The 21,424-nt window shown below is 40.9% G+C and overlaps 1 protein-coding gene across 2 annotated transcripts in view; it reads right to left on the bottom strand.

Annotated features, from left to right (window-relative positions):
• Positions 1-21,424, bottom strand: part of LOC110498362 (zinc finger protein DPF3) — a 40,187-nt gene that overhangs the window by 11,893 nt on the left and 6,870 nt on the right. For both annotated transcript variants that reach the window (XM_036954885.1, XM_036954884.1), the window contains exons 2-3: positions 13,749-13,909; positions 6,591-6,698 (exon numbers count right to left, since the gene is read on the bottom strand). In XM_036954885.1, the coding sequence (XP_036810780.1) occupies positions 6,591-6,698; positions 13,749-13,909 (269 nt within the window). The remainder of the gene's footprint in view (positions 1-6,590; positions 6,699-13,748; positions 13,910-21,424) is intronic.

Below are 21,424 nucleotides of genomic sequence, written 5' to 3'. Positions count from 1 at the left end.
TGGCTTGCTTTAACAAAGCATCACTATAAATGCCAAATCCCTTCATTAGGGAGGTGTGATACTTTCTGTATAACTTATGTTTCTATTCAGCAATGTGTAATGCCTTGTTACAAAGATAGTCTAATCTGGGATTGGTATTTAAAGCACGCTACCAGGGACGACCTGCCATTGTTTAAAAATAAATAATGCAAAGCTATAACTAAACAAACCTTAACCCTGGGTCGCTGATTCTCCTAGTCAAACTAGGAAATGTCCATAAACGTAGGTACATTTGTGATTTGGGTGAACTGTCCCTTTAATGTGAAATATTCCAAAGCTTTTCTGTTGTGATAGAGGTCAAAACAAAGAGTGTGGATGAGATAAAAGACTAACATTGGTCTATCATGGACATCATATTCAAGACTTTCTCTTCACTGATGGGCATTTCATTCAGCCTTATGCTTTTAGAAAAAAGGACAGGCTTCAAAGCCTCAAGCTATCATACCTTCACAGACACTCATCTCCCCAAGTAAAATCACCTAGCAGTCTCAATCCCTAAGCTGAATGCTAACATGCAGCAGTTGATAAGAGGTGAGGATCTGAGTAGATAGAGGTGGAGATAATGTTGCACGGAAATACTTTGATACTAGAACATGAAAAATGGTTCGGTACTATCATTTTTGTTACTTCTGTACTTCTGTCAAATGTGTCTCACATCATATACGGAGGATAAGAGGATCGAGTGTCTAGTAATTTGTCTGAGTCTTCTCAAGGGGGCAGTAGCTAGCCAGGATACTTGCGCTTGTGTATGCAGTCGACACAGCTTGAGCCACTTTGAGAAGCAAGCCAGAGGAGAGAGACAGCATGGCTTCTTCTTGCAAAAACATACTACCTCCATCGCTCACAACTTGTTGACAAACAGCTTGTTGACAAAACTGTCTGCAGGAGTGAACTATGGGATTATTTTGATTACAGAGCAGATGAGGTCCATCCCACAAAAAAAAAATTCAGAATGGCACAAATTCCCCGATATCAGGGTACTCATGTCAACATGTTTGCTTTCAGAGCATATTTGATCCCAAATTATAAGGGGGAGCAGAAGGGGCTGACCAACTGGCGAATGTCTTCACTGACATATTTAACCTCTCCCTGTCTGAGTCTGTAATACCAGCATGTTTCAAGCAGACCACCATAGTCCCTGCGCCCAAGAACACTAAGGTAACCTGCCTAAATGACTACCGACGCATAGCACTCACGTCTGTAGCCATGAAATGCTTTGAAAGGCTGGTCATGGCTCAAATCAACACTGTTATCCCAGAAACCATAGACACACTCCAGTTTGCATACCACACAAACAGATCCACAGATGATGCAATCTCTATTGCACAGCACACTGTGCCTTTCACACCAGGACAAAAGGAACACCTATGTGAGAATGCTATTCATTGACTACAGCTCAGCATTCAACACCATAGTGCCCCCAAAGCACATCACTAAGCTAAGGACCCTGGGACTAAACACCTCCCTCTGCAATTGGATCGTGGACTTCCTGACAGGCCGTCCCCAGGTGGTAAGGGTAGGTAACAACATCCGCCACGCTGATCAACGCGAGGGCCCCTCAGGGGTGCGTGCTCAGTCCCCTCCTGTACTCCCTGTTCATTCATGACTGCACGGCCAGGCACGACTCCAACACCATCATTAAGTTTGCTGATGACACAACAGTGCCTGATAACAGTGCCTGATCACCGACAAGATGAGACAGCCTATAGGGAGGAGGTCAGAGACCTGACCGTGTGGTGCAAGGACAACAACCTCTCCCTCAATGTGATCAAGACAAAGGAGATTACTGTGGACTACAGGAAAAGGAGGACCGACCACTCCCCCATTCTCATCGATGGGGCAGTAGTGGAGCAGGTTGAGAGCTTCAAGTTCCTTGGCGTCCACATCACCAAAAAACTAACATGGTCCAAGCACACCAAGGCAGTCGTGAAGAGGGCACGACAAAACCTTTTCCCCTTTAGGAGACTTGGTATGGGTTCTCAGATCCTCAAAAGGTTTTACAGCTGCACCATCGAGAGCATCCTTATTATTCAGTTGTACATGTACATGTCTACCTCGGTAACCTCATTGTTGCTATCCCTGCATTTCAGTTGCATGCCTCCTTGCACTTTCAATTTGCCTTCATTGCATATTTATACATCCCACTTAATAACATACATTGTACTTAATTGTTTTACTTATTTGCACTTCTGGTCTGATGCTAACTGTATTTCGTTGTACTGTACTTGTTCAATGACAATAACGTTGAATCTAATCTAATCCTGACGGGTTGCATCACTGCCTGATATGGCAACTGCTCGGCCTCCGACCGCAAGGCACTACAGAGGGTAGTGCGTACGGCCCAGTACATCACCGGGGCCAAACTTCCTGCCATCCTGGACCTCTATACCAGGCGGTGTCAGAGGAAGGCCCTAAAAATTGTCAAAGACTCCAGCCACGCTAGCCATAAACTGTTCTATCTACTACCGAAAGCGGTACCGGAGCGCCAAGTCTAGTTCCAAGAGGCTCTTAAATAGCTTCTACCCTCAAGGCATAAGACTCCTGAACAGCTAATCACCCAGACTATTTGCATTGACTCCCCCCCACTCTGGAACGCTGATGCTACTCTCTGTTATTATCTATGCATAGTCACTTTAATAACTACCTACATATACATATTACCTCGACACCGGTGCCCCCACACATTGACTCTGTACCGGTACCCCCTGCTATTGTTATTTAATGCTGCTCTTTAATCATTTGTTATTCTTCTCTTACTTTTTTAAAGGTATTTTCTTAAAACTGCATTGTTGGTTAAGGGATTGTAAGTAAACATTTCACTGTAAGGTCTACTACACCTGTTGTATTCGGCGCATGTGACAAATACAATTTGATTTGATTTGAACCCAGACACGTCACAAGGGCTATCAAGCTGAAACATTGGTTTAGAATGTTTTCTGATGAGGTCCAGTTGCGGGTGTAGTAGGAGAGGGTGGAACTAGGTTAACCTGGGCCGACATTCCGCAAATTTTCTCATTCATGAAACATCTGATCTTAATAAATGCTTCTGTTCCCAAAACTAGAATATGTTAGGAACACTAAAACTTTAGAGACTTTATGCTTTGCAAAAGTTTTAAAACATTTTGTTGTGTAGAAGGAGTGCAAGGTTGAATTGAGTTTGTCCACAAGTGCACTTCACAGAGGCGGTGTTTCCTAACGGAAATATGCAAATACATAGGATCTCACTAGCTCGTGCTTGGCTTTGCCCACCTCCTTGCTTATTCTGCCCACTATGCTTCATTTGCTCCAACTGTAAACGATACAGATTAACTACCTTGGGTTAGTTATAAATATCTTTGAGCAAAAGGAGTTACAAAGCAGTGCAGTGCAGTGCAGTGCAAGGGAGGTTTAGTTCAAAAACAACATAAAACTATTTTAACCATGCCATTTGCATTGTAACATTGTCGTTATTCTACTAGCAACTAAATTATAATTATTTTTGAGTGAAAATGACAAACATGTATTCAGCATCTCATTCATGGGAGAGTTATAATATGATTACAACCCAAAAGTAATGTGAAATGCACTCATAACGTGACAGTAAAATATTTGAGACTACTTTACATATGTCTGGGCTTGCTAGCAGTAGCCAGCCAGCAGCCCTGGGCAGATAATCGCACCCTGGGAAGTGAATACTCCTTGGGAATCATATACTGTGTAAAATCCATTGTATTTCTATGGTGTGTAGACGATTGCAATATAGAAGCTTCAGAAATGAGCTTCAAAGTGTTTATGTAGTTTTGGAACTAAACATTTAATAAATTACAATATTTAGCTATAATGAATAATGTCTATGGAAAGTTATTTGACCCAATATTATGGCCACAGATTAGCAAATTAACCCTGATATGTATCAAATTACATTTAAAACAGTTTAGACTGTCATTGTACAATTATTTTGTTTGCTCTAAGTAGTGCTGAGCGATAAATCGAAACATCAGATATTTTTCCTTTATTAAACAACTAACATTTAATTGTTCCATTTTTCTTAGTAATTAAAACTCGTTTTTCAACCACTCCACACATTTCTTGTTAACAAACTACAGTTTTGGCAAGTCGGTTTGGACACTTTGTGCATGACAAAAGTAATTTTTCCAACAATTGTTTACAGACAGATTATTTCACTTATAATTCACTCTATCACAATTCCAGTGAGTCAGAAGTTTACATACACTATGTTTAAAGAGCTTGGGAAATTCTAGAAAATGATGTCATGGCTTTATAAGCTTCTGATAGGCTAATTGACATCATTTCAGTCAATTGGAGGTGTACCTATGGATGTATTTCAAGGCCTACCTTCAAACTCAGTGCCTCTTTGCTTGACATCATGGGAAAATCTAAAAAAAAATCAGCCAAGACCTCAGAAAATACATTGTAGACCTCCACAAGTCTGGCTCATCCTTGGGAGCAATTACCAAACGCCTGAAGGTACCATGTTCATCTGTACAAACAATAGTATGCAAGTATAAACACCATGGGACCACGCAGCCGTCATTCCGCTCAGGAAGGAGAAGCGTTCTGTCTCCTAGAGATGAATGTATTTTGGTGCGAAAAGTGAAAATCAATCCCAGAACAACAGCAAAGGACCTTGTACCTGTTTCCTCCAGCGTCTTCACAAAAGTATCTATATCCACAGTTAAACGAGTCCTATATCGACATAACCTGAAAGGCCGCTCAGCAAGGAAGAAGCCACTGCTCCAAAACCGCCATCAAAAAGCCAGACTACGGTTTGCAACTGCACATGGGGACAAAGATCGTACTTTTGGAGAAATGTCCTCTGGTCTGATGAAACAAAAATACAACTGTTTGGCCATAATGACCATTGTTATGTTTGGAGGAAGAAGGGGGAGGCTTGCAAGCCGAAGAACACCATCCCAACTGTGAAGCAGAGGACCGCAAAGTCCACTATTGTGGCTAATCCTAATTGTGGCTACCTTCACATAGATGGGTACGACCAGCATTAATCAAATAAGAACTGAGCTTCATTACACATAACCTGGTCCGGTCGAGCCTCACTAGCCAGATGAAGCTAGCTGGCTGCTTATAACGTTAGCTTTGGGAAACAGGGTTGTTTAGCTGGCTACCTATTTATTTTCATGAACTGGAGGTAATTTTCAATAGGCAAACAACAAGTGGCAACCTTGCTAATACTTACAAGGATTCCTAAATCATTGATAAGAATAATGAAAATGACTGCAGTTTCTACTGGTCATTGTTTTCAGGCTGGTTGTATTGTTGCTAGCTAGGTACCAAGCTAAAGCTCATGAACCCAGAAGTTGAGGTCAAACAAATTATGCTTTATTACCAACGCGTTATTGTAAACACATCGTTCGTGGCCGGTGTTCACTTGTTTGCAGACATTTTTGTACAGCTTTGACAGTGCTACTGTATATTTTTTGACACGCAAAGACCCAAACAGTGTTCCATAGTATGTATGTTGTGAAGCTAATAGCAGTGACACTATTACTGTGTAACTCCGGTAGGGCAACATCTGAAAAATAGCACACTTGGTAGTGTGTACCGGTGCTTGACCAGTCGGCGAAAGCCAACATCACCCACGACTGAGAACGGTTGCTTGTCAAGGGCAATGAATTCCATTATCTTGGCTTTAATGGATTTGGCCTTTGAGTTGTCTCGCTGAAATTTACTTACTCTTTCAAATGACTGCTCGACTTGCTGACTGCTCGATCCACACAGCACATTGTGGGCTAGGTTAGGAATGCTGTGTTACACGTGTAGCGCAAAATGGAGTCATTACGTCCTGTACCTACGTTATGCCTTTTGCACATAATGTATATAGACTCTTTTTTTCTACTGTGTTATTGACTTGTTAATTGTTTACTCCATGTGTAACTCTGTGTTGTCTGTTCACACTGCTATGCTTTATCTATATATTTATAGTTTTATCGGCCAGGTCGCAGTTGCAAATGAGAACTTGTTCTCAACTAGCCTACCTGGTTAAATAAAGGTGAAATTAAAAAAAATCAATAAAAATATAGGTATGCACGGTAGCTTTGACATCGGATTTTAATATTGGTGTTAAACTAGACATCGGCCAACACCAATGTTTGCAATTTTAGCTAATATCGTCCGATTCCGATATGTTCACTGATATATTGTGCATCCCTACTAAAAATAAATGGAAGCGGGTGATAGAGTGAGTGAGTAAATGGTCAGGATTGTAAGTGAGGAGCAGTGACAAACTCCATTTCATAACATTTATTAAATGTCGTCTTGTGATTCCTGTCCATCTCCTCCCAGCAGGCAACCATTTGTTACATGTTCTTGTTCTCACAAAAAAAGTTTACTCGGTTACTGAACAGAGCACTTTTCATTTGATAAAAAGTGACTAGCAGTCTGTTTGATTTCCACACTGAAATTAAATTATGTGCTTTCAGTTAGATGATCCCAGATCATAAGTAATAAGACAAAAGAGTGGGTGATGAGACGTGGCAGAGAGAGACACTGGACTTTTGGGGGGTGGGGTGGGAGTAAACTGGTATTTCTATTACCTAGCTGTAGGCCACAGAGGCGTAGACGAGGGTCCATGGAGGCGTGCAGCCGTCTCTTCTTCCTCCAGCAGCGGGCAGGGTATGTATACATCTGACCTGCAGCCACCCCTATAATAATAATACATTCAACTATTAAGAACTTTTCATTACAACCTCAAAGTGCTAAAGACAGACAGAGACAGGAACTAAAGAAAACACCTCTCACGTCTCAATGCCCCCCACCCAGATACATAATGTGTTGCTTACTGACCCTAAAAATATCCTTACACAGGTGTATACAGTGTACTCGTAAAGTATTCAGACCCCTTCCATTTGACATTTTGTTACATTACAGCCTTATTCTAAAATGGATTAAAGAAAATAATTTCCACATCAATCTACATACATACATAATGACATAAGTGAAAACAGGTTTTAGACATTTTTGCAAATGTATAATAAAATTTACATCGGAAATACCTCATTTTACTAACCATAATTTTCACCATTGGTGAACGGATGATCTCCGCGTGTGTGGTTCCCACCGTAAAGCATGGAGGAGGTGGTGTGGTGGTGCTTTGCTGGTGACACTGTCAGTGATTTTATTTAGAATTCAAGGCACACTTAACCAGTACGGTTACCACAGCATTCTGCAGAGATATCCCATCTGGTTTGCACTTATTGGGACTATCATTTGATGACCCAAAACACACCTCCAGGCTGTGTAAGTGCTATTTGACCGAGAATGAGAGTGATGGAGTGCTGCATCAGATGACCTGGCCTCTTCAAACACCCAACCTCAATGAGTTGGACTGCAGAGTGAAGGAAAAGCAGCCAACAAGTGCTCAGCATATGTTGGAACTCCTTCAAGACCGTTGGAAAAGCATTCCTCATGAAGCTGGTTGAGAGAATGCCAAGAGTGTGCAAAGCTGTCATCAAGGCAAAGTGTGGCTACACTTTGGTTACTACTTTTTTGGTTACTACATGATTTCATATGTGCTTGGTCATTGTTTTGATGTATTCACTCTTATTCTACAATGTAGAACATTTTAAAAAGAAAAACCCTTGAATGAGTAGGTGTGTCCAAACTTTTGGCTGGTACTGTATAGTGTAGACTACTGAATAGCCTATTCACGCCAAAGTTAGAGCGGCTCAATTCTCTTTTGCATTTTCAAAAAAATGATGGTTCTCAAAAAGAGTTCTGGAATAGCTATCATAATCCTGTTGTGATGAATAATAATACTTAATTTTGTATTGTTCTTCTCGTGGATTTGCTCAAACTGTCTTCCAAGTTATTTGCAAGGGACTTGTTGGAAGAGTGATGTGTTATGTATGGTTTGGGAGAGAGCGAGAGAGAGGGAATGAAACCCAGCCATTGTTTCACTCACACTTCCTATTGTATTGTTTTCACTGATGCTCACTCTGCTCTGCCTGTCACTAACACTGTGCAACATACCAGTGAATGTGATCGTGCCCAGTAGAGGAGCACTAGCTGGTTCTGCCTGGTGTCTACAGACTCTCCACTGAGAGAGGGCCTTCTCCTGTAGCTGGGCAGAGGTAGCTAGCATTGCAGCAAGCCAGAGTAAGTTGCTGGCTGTCTGACTGGCGGTGGTAGAGGGAGACTCGGGCTGCATGCAGAATCAGCTCCTTGCTGCAGGCTGCCTGCTCTATTTTTAGCCTGCAGCTCCAAGGGGGAGAGGCTGTCTAGTTGTGGAGAGTTGAAAGTCAACATGTGCAGACACATTGGTGATGGGCTTCGGTGTGAATGAGCCCTCAGAGTAGCTAGCATATGGTAGTTAGTGAATACCCCTGGCTCTCTCTCTTCTAACTAGGGTTGTCACGATACCACATTTTTTTACTTCGATATGATTCCAGGTTTAATATCATGAGTTGATACTCAATACCAAAACAATACCCGATACCGAAACGATACCACAGCAAAACAATATACACCCAAAAAAAGCTAGTCATAAAATAACCACTGGGCTTTATTTTTTAAAACGTGAAAAATATCTTGATAACTGGTAGAACAAATAAAACACATTCTATATTCAAATACCATATTAAAACAAAAAATACTTTACATTTTCCAAAACCATGTCTGAGACTCGATGCTTTTTGGGGTCGTTTCGGTTCGATTATAAAAAAAAGAAATCACAGATTTCGGTTTCAATGTAATATTTTTAAACATGAAATGCTTTGTGCATTATGTGGGATGAATGCTGTAACACAGAATAAAACAAAGTCCCCATTACTGCTTCACATTACCTTCCTTTAATAAAATATTCCAATTGTGAATAAGGCATACTTTTATGACTGCTGAACTATCAATCACTTAGATGAGGTATTCCCAAACTGGGGTACGCGCAATGCCGTCAGGGGTACGCCAAATAAAAATGTGATTCACATTAAAAAAAAAATAATAATCTTCACATTTTCAAACAGTCCATTTATATTTTCCAATAGGGCTATACATTTGGGTGAGTTTCTCTCTCGCCTGAGTAGCCTCGTTTCACTGCCAAAAATAAAATTAAACCATTTAATGTTCAGCGAAATAACAACACAATGTCAAATAAAGTTAGCCTAGTCAAATAATGAACATTCACTCACACTAACCGTTACTCTCTTGCGGGAATTCCACTAAAGGTCCGTATGTAACCAAACATAGCTGTTGCTCATACCGTTTGCTTGAAAATTGATAAATGGTTAAAAAAAAGAGTAAAGGCCTGGGTCAATAGACACACATACCAGCTCTACTAGTAGTACTGCTACTACCAGCAGTACCACACCTGTCGACGACACAAGTTGTTCTGCTTCCACGAGCACATCCAATGCCAGCATCAGTAATTCTACATGTTGTTGTTAACCCAGCTAGCATGGACACTGACAGTTGTGAATCGGATGCAGCCGAAGAGCTACTGCCCCCTTACCTGGGAAAGCACTGAACAACAGACAGGGACGTTGGACCATCGAAGGGGTTCACTTATATTGGGAGTAGTGCCTTTCCTCGGCCAGTGTGTTATATGTGCAAAATAACTATCTCACAACTCAATAAAACCTTCACTCTTGCACAGACATTTAGAAACAAAACATGCCAATTTGAAAAATAAGCCACAGGAGCTTTTTTAGAATTAAGATGACTTTCGAGTATTAAGACATGTATAAAAGCAACAGATACCATTAATACGAAGGGGCTAGAAGTGCCTTATATGGTGAGCTACCGAGTGGCTAGGACAGGCAAGTCCCATACTATTGTGGAGGACTTAATTCTTCCTTATGGCTGGGACAATGCTTAGGTAAAAGGCCCCAAAAAAAACTATACAGACAATGCATTCATCAAACAACACTGTTTCACAACGCATCAGTGACATGGCAGAAGATGTTTTGAAACAATTACTGCTTTGCATACATGCGGGTGAATTCTATGCATTACAGCTGGATGAGTCAACAGAAGTGGCGGGCCTGGCACAGCTCCTGGTATATGTCCGTTATGTTTATGGGGGGTCAATTAAGGAAGACATCCTCTTCTGCAAACCACTGGAAATCAGGACAACAGGAGAGGATATTTTTAAAGTACTGGACAGCTTTGTGATATCAAATGGACTTTGGTGGTCAAGATGTGTTGGTATCTGTAATGATGGCGCAAAAGCCATGACAGGTAGACATAGTGGAGTGGTAACGTGCGCGCAAGTTGCTCCCGACGCCACTTGGGTCACTGCAGCATCCACGAGAGCCTCTTGTTGCCAAGGGAATGCCTGACAGCTTGAAAGACATTTTGGACATTACAATGAAAATGGTTATCTTTGTTAAAGCAAGTCCCCTGAACTCTCGACCATGTAACGCTTTTACAACACACAGAAGTGCACTGGTTACCAAGGGGCAAAGTACTGACACGTTTTTTTTAATTCAGAGAGGTGCTTAAAGTTTTCTTTACTGACCATAATTGTCACTTTATTTAACTAGGTAAGTCAGTTAAGAACAAATTCTTATTTACAATGACGGTCCAGACAACGCTGGGCCAATTGTGCTCCGCCAGATGGGACTCCCAGTCACGTCCGGATGTGATAGAGCCTGGATTCGAACCAGGGACTGTTACGCTTCTTGCACTGAGATGCAGTGCCTTGGACCGCTGCGTCCATGTGTGTGTGTTAACTATTTAACTGTATTAGAATGCTTAAAAGGCCGCAATTTATTTTTATATCGGTTAACGGTGTTGTTTTTTTTGGCAAGTAAAATATCGGATATCGTCTATGGTGTCTGTCTGATTCCATTCGTACCATGGTTTGCTGCAGGTGAGAACGCAGTCCAGACCAAACACAGGAAAAGAATCAGAGGTGTGCAGTATTATTTGTTGTTTGACTGCAAGTGTTTTGATGAAATGCACACAGTAGCCTCCCAAACATTTGAGCGCATCCAATGCAGATTAGAGGAGATGAGGCTATGCAACTGATATACACTACATGATCAAAAGTATATGGACATAGAACTTCTCGTATAACATCTCATTCCAAAATCATGGGTATTAATATGGAGTTGGTTCCTCCCTTTGCTGCTATAACAGCCTCTGCTCTTCTGGGAAGGCTTTCCACTAGATGTTGGAACATTGCTGCGGGGACTTGCTTCCATTCAGCCACACGCATTAGTGAGGTCGGGCACTGATGTTGGGCGATTAGGCCTGGCTCGCAGTCACTGTTCCAAATCATCCCAAAGGTGTTTGATGGGGTTGAGGTCATGGCTCTGTGCAGGGCAGTCAAGTTCTTCCACACCAATCTCGACAAACCATGTCAGTATGGACCTCGCTTTGTGCATGGGGCATTGTCCTGCTGAAACAGGAAATGGCCTTCCCCAAACTGTTGCCATAAAGTATGCTGTATGCTGTAGTGTTAACATTTCCCTTCACTGGAACTAAGGGACCTGGCCCTAACCATGAAAAACAGCCCCAGACCATTATTCCTCCTCCACCAAACTTTACAGTTGGCACTATGCATTGGTGCAGGTAAGGTTCTCCTGGCAACCACCAAACTCAGATTTGTCCATCGGACTGCCAGATGGTGAAGTGTGATTCATCACTCCAGAGAACGCGTTTCCACTGCTCCAGAGTCCAATGGTGCTGAGGTTTACACCACTCCAGCATTGCGCATGGTGTGTTAGGCATGTGTGCGGCTGCTCGGCCATGGAAACCCATTTCATGAAGCTCCCGACTAACTGTTATTTTGCTGACGTTGCTTCTAGAAGCAGTTTGGAACTCGGTAGTGAGTGTTGCAAACAAGGACTGACGATTTGTACGCGCTTTAACAGTCGGAGGACCCGTTCTGTGAGCTTGTGAGGCCTACCACTTCGTAGCTGAGCTGTTGTTGCTGCTAGACGTTTTCCACTTTACAATAACAGCACTTACAGTTGACCGGGGCAGCTCTAGCAGGGCAGAAATTTGACAAACTGACTTCTTGGAAAGGTGGCATCCTATGACGGTGCAACGTTGAAAGTAACTGAGCTCTTCAGTAAGGTCACTCTATTGCCAGTATTTGTCTATAGAGATTTTGACTGGTACTGTAGGTATTCAGACCCTTTGCTATGAGACACGAAATTGATCGTCCTTGAGATGTTTCTACAACTTGATTGGAGTCCACCTGTCGTAAATTAAATTGATTGGATATGATTTGGAAAGGCACCTGTCTATATAAGGTCTAACAGTTGACAGTGCATGTCAGAGCAAAAATCAAGACATGAGGTCTAAGGAATTGTCTTTAGAACTCCCGAGACAGGATTGTGTCGAGGCACAGATCTGGGGAAGGCTACCAAAACATATCTGCAGCATTGAAGGTCCCCAATAACACAGTGGCCTCCATCATTCTTCAATGGAAGAAGTTTGGAACCACTAATACCCTTCCAAGAGCTGGCCGGCCGCCCAGCCAAACTGAGCAATCAGGGGAGAAGGGCCTTGGTCAGAGAGGTGACCAATAACCTGATGGTCACACTGACAGAGCCCCAGACTTCCTCTGGGGTAGATGGGAGAACCTTCCAGAAGGACAACCATCTCTGCAGCACTCCACCAATCAGGCGTTTATGGTAGAGAGGCTAGACGGAAGACACTCCTCAGTAAAAGGCACATGACAGCCATCTTGCAGTTTGCCAAAAGGCACCGAAAGGACTCTCAGATCATGATCATTGGCCTGAATGCCAAGAGCCACGTCTGGAGGAAACCTGGCACAATCCCTACAGTGAAGCATGGTGGTGGCAGCATTATGCCTTGGGGGGACACGTTTTTAAGCGGCAGGGACTGGGAGACTAGTCAGGATCAATGGAAAGATGAACAGAGCATAGTATAGAGAGATCCTTGATGAAAAGCTTCTCCAGAGTGCTCAGGACCTCAGACTGGGGCGGAGGTTCACCTTCCAACAGGACAACGACCATAAGCACACAGCCTAGACAATGCAGGATTGGCTTCGGGACAAGTCTCTGAATGTCCTTGAGTGGCCCAGCCAGAGCCCGGATTTGAACCCAATCCAACATATCTGGAGAGACCTGAAAACAGTTGAGCAGCAACGCTCACCATCAAATCTGACAGAGCTTGAGAGAATATGCGGAGAAGAATGGGAGAAACTCCCTAAATACAGGTGTGCCAAGCTTGTAGCGTCATACCCAAGAAGACTTGAGGCTGTAATCGCTACCAAAGGTGCTTCAACCTAGTAAAGGGTCTGAATACTTATGTAAAAGTGATATTTCAGTTTTGAATTTTTATACATTTGAAAACATTTCTACAAACCTGTTTTTGCTTTGTCATTATGGGTTATTGTGTGTAGATTGATGAACGAAAAAAATGATAGTTTTAAGGCAATTCCATGCTAAAAGAGTGATGCCGAGACTCTGATTTTTCCCTTTAAAAAATATATGTCAAACAAAAACCAATGATTGCAAAGTTAAACAAACCATACAACTGTAGTATGCAAAATGACTACTTTGAACAATTTCAACTGAACATTTAACAAAAACACATTGCAGATGCAAAGTTTGGTAAGAGAATGACAGCATAAACCGCAATCATTGTTTTTATTTGACATACATTTCAAAGTGAAAAATCTGAGTCTCAGCAACACTGTTGGCGCGTGGAATTGCCCTTTAGTAAACCACAGAGCCAGCCATCATAACTCCCAACCAACAGAGTAGTGCTTCTCTACCCACCAGGGCTGCGGTGGTGGCGCTCCATCCAGATGTAGCAGTTGTTCTGTGCCACACCAGTCTGCGAGTCCAGGAAGGGCAGGCGCACGCTGCGCTCGGCACACAGGCGGGCATTGTAGCTGCGGCACTGCTCAATGGCCTCTTTGTAGAACTGGTCACCCAACCTGCAGCAGGGAGACAATTCAGACAGAGGTCAACACCACATGTGGTTGGCACAGACATGCATTTGGTTATGTGGCTGTTATAGACACTGAAATAGGCCAAAATACCAGATTAGTGGCTAACCAGACAATTCATTTCAGCCATGACTCACTGACCACCATGGACCACTAGAAATATCCCTACAGACCGCATGTTCTTCAGGGGAAGAGAAGTTTCCATTTGACTGTCATATACTGTACATTAAGCCATGTAGACCTAAACCCAGCCCCAAACAAAACTATAAGATGAGTTTGTATAGGCCGTCATTGTAAATAAGAATTTGTTCTTAACTGACTTGCCTAGTTAAATAAAAGTTTCAATAAAATAAATGAATAAAGGTTTTCCTGATCTGACAGATTATACACCATGTAAAACATTATAGGGTTGGTATTGGCTACATTCTGGAAGCATATTTTCACCTCTTCATCCTCTGTACTGCTCTGTCGGCATACAATCAGGGATGGCGGGTCATGGGCCGTTCCCTAGCGACCAGCAGAAATGCAATGATGATTACAGTCAGCTTTTAAATCATGTTAATCACCAGGGTCAATCAAATAATCAAACAAACACTATTCCCAGGATCTTCAACCGCTGATTGGAGTGGCTCTACCATGGACAAACAAAGTGACTAAGATGAATGTTGTCTGTGTGATGCTTACATTGCTCTTTGCGGAGACTGGCGTGACTTTCATATAGCCTAGCCCAGGGTTCCCCAACTGGTGGCCCGTAGCCCAAATTGGCCCATCAAGTTCTGATATATATATATTTTTTGCACTTTCATTCATTTCAAGACTGTAAAACACCAGAAAATCAGCTCCAAGTGAGGTTTGAAATTATTATGTTTTAGATAAATATTATATCTGTTTGGGCTTCTTGCGGTCAATTCGCAGTCTACAAATGATTTGTAATTACGTTCCGACCCCCTGACCATCCGCTCAATAGAAAAAATAATAATAATTGGCCTGCCGCTGAATCTAGTTGATGATCCCTGGCCTTTCCTTTCATCATCTGGAAGAAAAATATGGCCTTAACAGCCATATACTCTTATAATCTCCACCCGGCACAGCCAGAAGAGGACTGGCCACCCCTCAAAGCCTGCTTCCTCTCTAGGTTTCTTCCTAGGCTCCTGCCTTTGTAGGGAGTTTTTCCCTAGCCACTGTGCTTCAACATCTGTATTGCTTGCTGTTTGGGGGTTTAGGCTGAGTTTCTGTATAAGCACTTAGACATGTGTGGATGTAAAATGGGCTTTATAAATACAGTTGATTTGATCATGACCTCTGGGTCGCTGGGACATGACTGATTCTACACAGTAGTGAGCCTTGGTTTCTATTTAGGGTGATGAATTAATGAGGAAGATGATGTGCTGGGCGAGGGTATCACAATATAGAATGTGTTCAAAGATTCTCATGTCTAACATATAAAGATTTACAGACACTACTACTGCTAACATTATCTCAATGATCTTATAGTTTGTGGAGATTTTTTCCAATGCCGGTGATAGTTTGGCAGCCCCTTAGGGTATCAATGTTAATATTTGCTGTGAAAGGAGGATATTTCACATTCAAACCTTCAGTCCCTGCCACACAGCTCATATGGTAATTAGTCTGCTTAATTAATCTCAGCAGAGCCGCTAGCACACAGACAGGTTTTAATTTGACTACATCAAAGATGAGGATAAATGCTGAATCTTACACAAAAGGCAGCAACATATGCCTGTGTAAAGTTCTACCTAGTTGGGCCCGCCACTGGTATAGCCTACCCATAATACATTTTCACCACATGTTCTCGATTACAATACGCACAAGCAGCCATTTTGAAAAGACACACTTAATGAGGCGCTATAATCGTAGCTCTCCCAGCCTCAATTAGAGATACGGAGGTCTGTGAGAAGAGGAGGCATTGGCACGCTTGGGCCGGGCAAAGAAGGCCAAATCCGCTTTCTCTCTCTCCTCCTTGTCCTACAAATCTATCCTTTCTTTCTCCCTAACGCTCTGATTAGACAACTTCCAACAGATAAACAGACATGCTTGGAATGTTTTCCCTCACATAGAGGAAGGCACTGCGGTAAGACAAAGCCACAGTGTTTGAGGATTCTTGGAATGAGGCTGCATGTCAGTGTGGTTGTGAAGAGTAAACAGTTCCAGGTACACAAGGCAATAAGGAGGGAAAAGGGAGAGAAAGGGAGAGAAAGAAGGGGAGAGCACAAGAGAGACAGAGAGCATGAAGCTCAGAGAGAGAGGTTAAAGACAAACCATCAGAAAGGATAGCACGGTAACTAGCAGGCTGCATTGTTTTCCTTCCTCGTGTTATAAACCAACAAAGACAGTGAATAGTAGGCTAGATAATACTGCCAATGTTATTCTTTGCCTCGTGGAAATTTCATAGAGCAATGACATTTCTAAAGGTTCTAAAACTAGCCTCTGAGCAACACAGGAATTCTTACAGGAACAAATCACAAACTGGGGTTTATGCACATGCAGAGTGGCCAACTGGTAAGCGCTCGCTTGAGGGTTTAATATAAAATAATCCATCTGAAAAGGTGATTGAGCAGTGAGTGACAGAGTTTATTACATTTTAAATAAACCTCAAGACTAGACTACTGATAATAATGATGACTATTATGCCTGCCCAAACTAAAGCACCACGTTCCTGGGACCAGAAATGACTAATATGTCATAGCACTTCAGGATTGTATGCCATAAACAGCTACAACACATGTAACTGTTGAACAATACAGTCATTAGGCTACTAACCTACTTAAAGAACATTTAGGCCTTAAACTACCATCATGTCATGTGAATCTAAATGCTGAACCTAGATCACTTCAGTCGAGCTTCAGCATCTGACCAAAAACATCCAGATGGATAGAAAACAAACAAGCCGCGAAAGTCATGTTAAAAGCTCCCTCTGTTATGAGGTGTCAACTGTCTGTCTCAAAGGCTGCTGCATGTCTTTCATCCTACTAGTGCACTGGCCCTGAGCAGCAGATGCAGCAGCCTAGGTGAGAGACATCTCCAACACTCATCATGAGTGACGAGCCTCAGCGTCTGAGAGCACAAGAGGTGAGAGAGGCGCCGCTCATACTCACATACGTTTTTTCCCCCACTGTCCGTTATTTAGCACCTTTGTGTGACATTGAAGTGGTTGGAAGGTTGTTCCAACGGTAAAAATACATAGCAGAGCTAACCAGACACAGACACTGTTGTGACTTAGCTACAGTAAGGGAAAGCCTAGTTCAAAAACACACATCATCTTACAGATGTGAGTGAGGGGGAAACAACAACAAAAAAATGTGGCTGCTGGGGCCTCCTCTATCAGTGTGCTCCTGTCAACAGTCTGGGCGTCGCATGTCTGTGCCCAGTCCTTAGTTTGAGCATTAGATGAACACACATTTTGCATAATAGAGAATGATAACTCAGTTTCCATGAGGCCAGGCAAGCCAAGTGATCTGCAGAAGCCTAATTCAGAACATTAATTCCATTTATTTTTACACTACATTTGAGGAACCCCTAGAGTTTTATACTGAGCAAAAATATAAAAACACAACATGTAAACATGTGTTAGTCCCATGGAATATGGGGGAAAAAATGCACCAAATTATTTTCAGTCTTCAACATAGAAATGCTACCAAAAAAATGTATTGAAACTTGTTACAAATGATGGAGTCACACAAGATTCACAGAATTATATTTTGAAAGAGGAAGTAAAGTACTTTAAGAATATGTTTTTGTTTCAGGCTCCTCCATCTCCACTAACCGAAGCTAATTGTATGGATTTCTTTCCTATTAATAATGTAAAATTAACATCTGTACAGAAAGACTCTGTGAAGGCCAAATTACAGAGGAGGAATGTTTTGATGCAATTAAAGCCTTTAAGTGTGGGAAAACTCCAGGGCTGGATGGCATACCAGTGGAAATATACCAAACTGCTTTTTGATATACTCAGAGGACCATTATTAGCATGTTTTAACCACTCCTATATAAAATGCAACAAGAAGGTCTGATATCATTATTACTGAAACAGAATCCAAGTGTATATTTAAAGATCCAGTCCATTTAAACAATTGGAGGCCTCATACAGGTCAAATCAAATCCAATTTTATTTGTCACATACACATGGTTAGCAGATGTTAATGCGAGTGTAGCGAAATGCTTGTGCTTCTAGTTCCGACAATGCAGTAATAACCAACAAGTAATCTAACTAACAATTCCAAAACTACTGTCTTATACACAGTGTAAGGGGATAAAGAATATGTACATAAGGATATATGAATGAGTGATGGTACAGGGCAGCATAGGCAAGATACAGTAGATGGTATCGAGTACAGTATATACATATGAGATGAGTATGTAAACAAAGTGGCATAGTTAAAGTGGCAAGTGATACATGTATTACATAAGGATGCAGTCGATGATATAGAGTACAGTATACACGTATGCATATGAGATGAATAATGTAGGGTAAGTAACATTATATAAGGTAGCATTGTTTAAAGTGGCTAGTGATATAGGTCAGTGTTATGATGCAAAAATTCTAGCTAAATGCTTGGCGCATAGAATTAACAAGGTATTGTCAGATATTATCCATCCTAATCAGACCACTTTTTACATGGATAATACATTGGAGATCATATAAGACAAGTACTGGAAACAATAGAATACTATGACGTATCGGGGAAACCAGGCCTGGTTTTCATAGCTGATTTTGAAAAGGTTTTTGATAAAGTACAACTGGAGTTTATATATAAAATGCCTAGAATATTTCGATTTTGGGTTATGTATGATAACCCTAGGTGTAAAATTGTAAATAATGGCTACATCTCAGAAGGTTTCAGACTGTCAAGAGGAGTAAAACAAGGTTGTCCACTATCGGCATATCTATTTATTATTGCCATCGAAATGTTAGCTGTTAAAATTAGATCCAACAATAATACTAAGGGATTAGAAATCCGTGGCTTAAAAACAATGGTGTCATTGTACACTGATGATTCATGTTTTCTTTTAAAACCACAATTAGCATCCCTCCACAACCTCATAAAGTATCTACATACTTTTGCTAACCTCTCTGGATTAAAACCAAATTATGATAAGTATAATGATAAGTACTATATTACGCATTGGATCACTGAAAAATGCTACTTTTACATTACCGTGTAGTTTACCAATAAATTGGTCTGACGGGGATGTGAACATACTCGGTATACATATCCCGAAAAAAAGAAATGTTCTCACTCCAATACATTTTTATAGAAAGTTAGCAAAAATAGATTAGATCTTGCTACCATGGAAAGGAAAATACCTGTCTATTCGTGGAAAAATCCCCCTGATCTTTAGTCATATCACAGTTTACCTATTTGCTTATGGTTTTGCCTACACCTAGTGACACACGTTTTAAATTATATGAACAAAAAATATTCAATTTTATTTGGAATGGCAAGCCAGACAAAACTAAAAAGGCCTACTTATATAACGAGTATGAATTCAGAGGGCAGAAATTCTTAAATTACTCACTAAAGGCTTCAATCATACAAAAGTTATACTTCTCTTGTAAATTAGTAAGAATGTATCACCCCATGTTCAAGAATGGCCTTTTTTTCCCTATATTCAGATTACAACTGCTCACTTTCGGTTTTCTGAAAACTAAATCATTTCCAAAATATTGTTATTTTTTAAACAAGCCTTAGAAAGTTGGTTGCAATTTCAGTTTAATCCACCTCAAAAGACAGAACAAATAATACAGCAAATATTGTGGTTAAACTCAAATATATTAATTGATTTTTTTTTAAATAAGTATTATTCAACAAAAAAAACATTTAAAAAAGGTAGCATTTTTGTAAATTATATCATAAACAGGACTGGTGGAGTTGTCACACGTGCAGCTAACACAGACATATGGAAATGTCTGCTCTACCCAAAATGATCACCAATTAATTGCAGCATTACCACAAAAATGGAAGAGGCAAGTGGAAGGGGGAAAAAGTAAAGAACTTGTCTGTCGGCCCTGCATTAAAGACCAAAAGTTGTTAAAGAAAATTGTGATAAATAAAAATATATACAAATTTCATTTAAGGACCAAAACATTGCAAAATAGTTGGGAAGAGATTTGCGATGTACCGATTCCATGGCACATGGTTTATGAACTGACAAGCAAAACGAAGCAGGATTCAAAACTTCATTTTTTTAAATGTAAATTATTATACAAAATTATTGCAACCAATAGAATGTTATATACAGTATATGGGGGATACAATCTTCCCAGCTCTGCAGATTTTGCTGCGAGGAGGCAGAGTCATTTGATCATTCATTTTGGTACTGTCCATACGTAGCTCATTTTTGGTCACAGGTCCAGGAATGGCTGAAGAATTGCAACATTTACATAGAACTAATACTGCAGATAGCAATACTGGGTGATTTGAAAAGTCATACTCAAATTGATCAATAATATAATCATTATTTTAGCAAAAATGTTTATCTTTAATTTACAATCTGTAGAAGCTATGAGAATAGAAAGGTTAAGGGCTTTTTGTGAAGCATCAAATCACAGCACAAAAAAATATACGGCAAATAGAAATCCAAAATGGATGCTGTTAAGAGATAGATGGGCGGGGTTGAATGGAGCTGAAGGGTGGGAACTAATAACAACAAGATAACCAATGTAAAACATACGGGGTCTGTAAAATGTATATAGGTTCAGAAATGTTGCAAAATAGCACAGTTACAAATAGAAATAAAACTGGATGGACATCAGAAATCGAGGAAGGACTAAAAACAAACAAAATATCACTATTGTAAAATGGATTGTGTCCGTAAAGTATGTATAAACTGAAGGTAGAAGCCTAAGTGTTATTGTTTATTAGTTTACTCCAATTGGGGAAGGGGTGGTAGGGTCTGTGATGAATAATAAAGGTATATTTGATTTGATCGAGTATATATATATATATGTTTTTAAAGTGTGTATATGTATGTATGTATGTATGTATGTACAGTGGGGCAAAAAAGTATTTGGTCAGCCACCAATTGTGCATGTTCTCCCACTTAAAAAGATGAGAGGCCTGTAATTTTCATCATAAGTACACTTCAACTATGACAGACAAAATGAGGGAAAAAAATCCAGAAAATCACATTGTAGGATTTTTAATTTATTTATTTGCAATTTTATGGTGGAAAATAAGTATTTGGTCAATAACAAAAGTTTATCTCAATACTTTGTTATATACCCTTTGTTGGTAATGACAGAGGTCTAACAAGGTCTTCACAAGGTTTCCACACACTGTTGCTGGTATTTTGGCCCATTCCTCCATGCAGATCTCCTCTAGAGCAGTGATGTTTTGGGGCTGTTGCTGGGCAACACGGATTTTCAACTCCCTCCAAAGATTTGCTAGGCCACTCCAGGACCTTGAAATGCTTCTTACGAAGCCACTCCTTCGTTGCCCGGGCAGTGTGTTTGGGATCATTGTCATGCTGACAGACCCAGCCACG

Source organism: Oncorhynchus mykiss, chromosome 19 (genome assembly GCF_013265735.2).
Source record: "Oncorhynchus mykiss isolate Arlee chromosome 19, USDA_OmykA_1.1, whole genome shotgun sequence".
In the NCBI taxonomy this organism is placed as follows: Eukaryota; Metazoa; Chordata; class Actinopteri; order Salmoniformes; family Salmonidae; genus Oncorhynchus; species Oncorhynchus mykiss.
The sequence above is the reverse complement of the archived record's forward strand: the minus strand, read 5'-3'. Positions and strand labels throughout refer to the sequence as shown.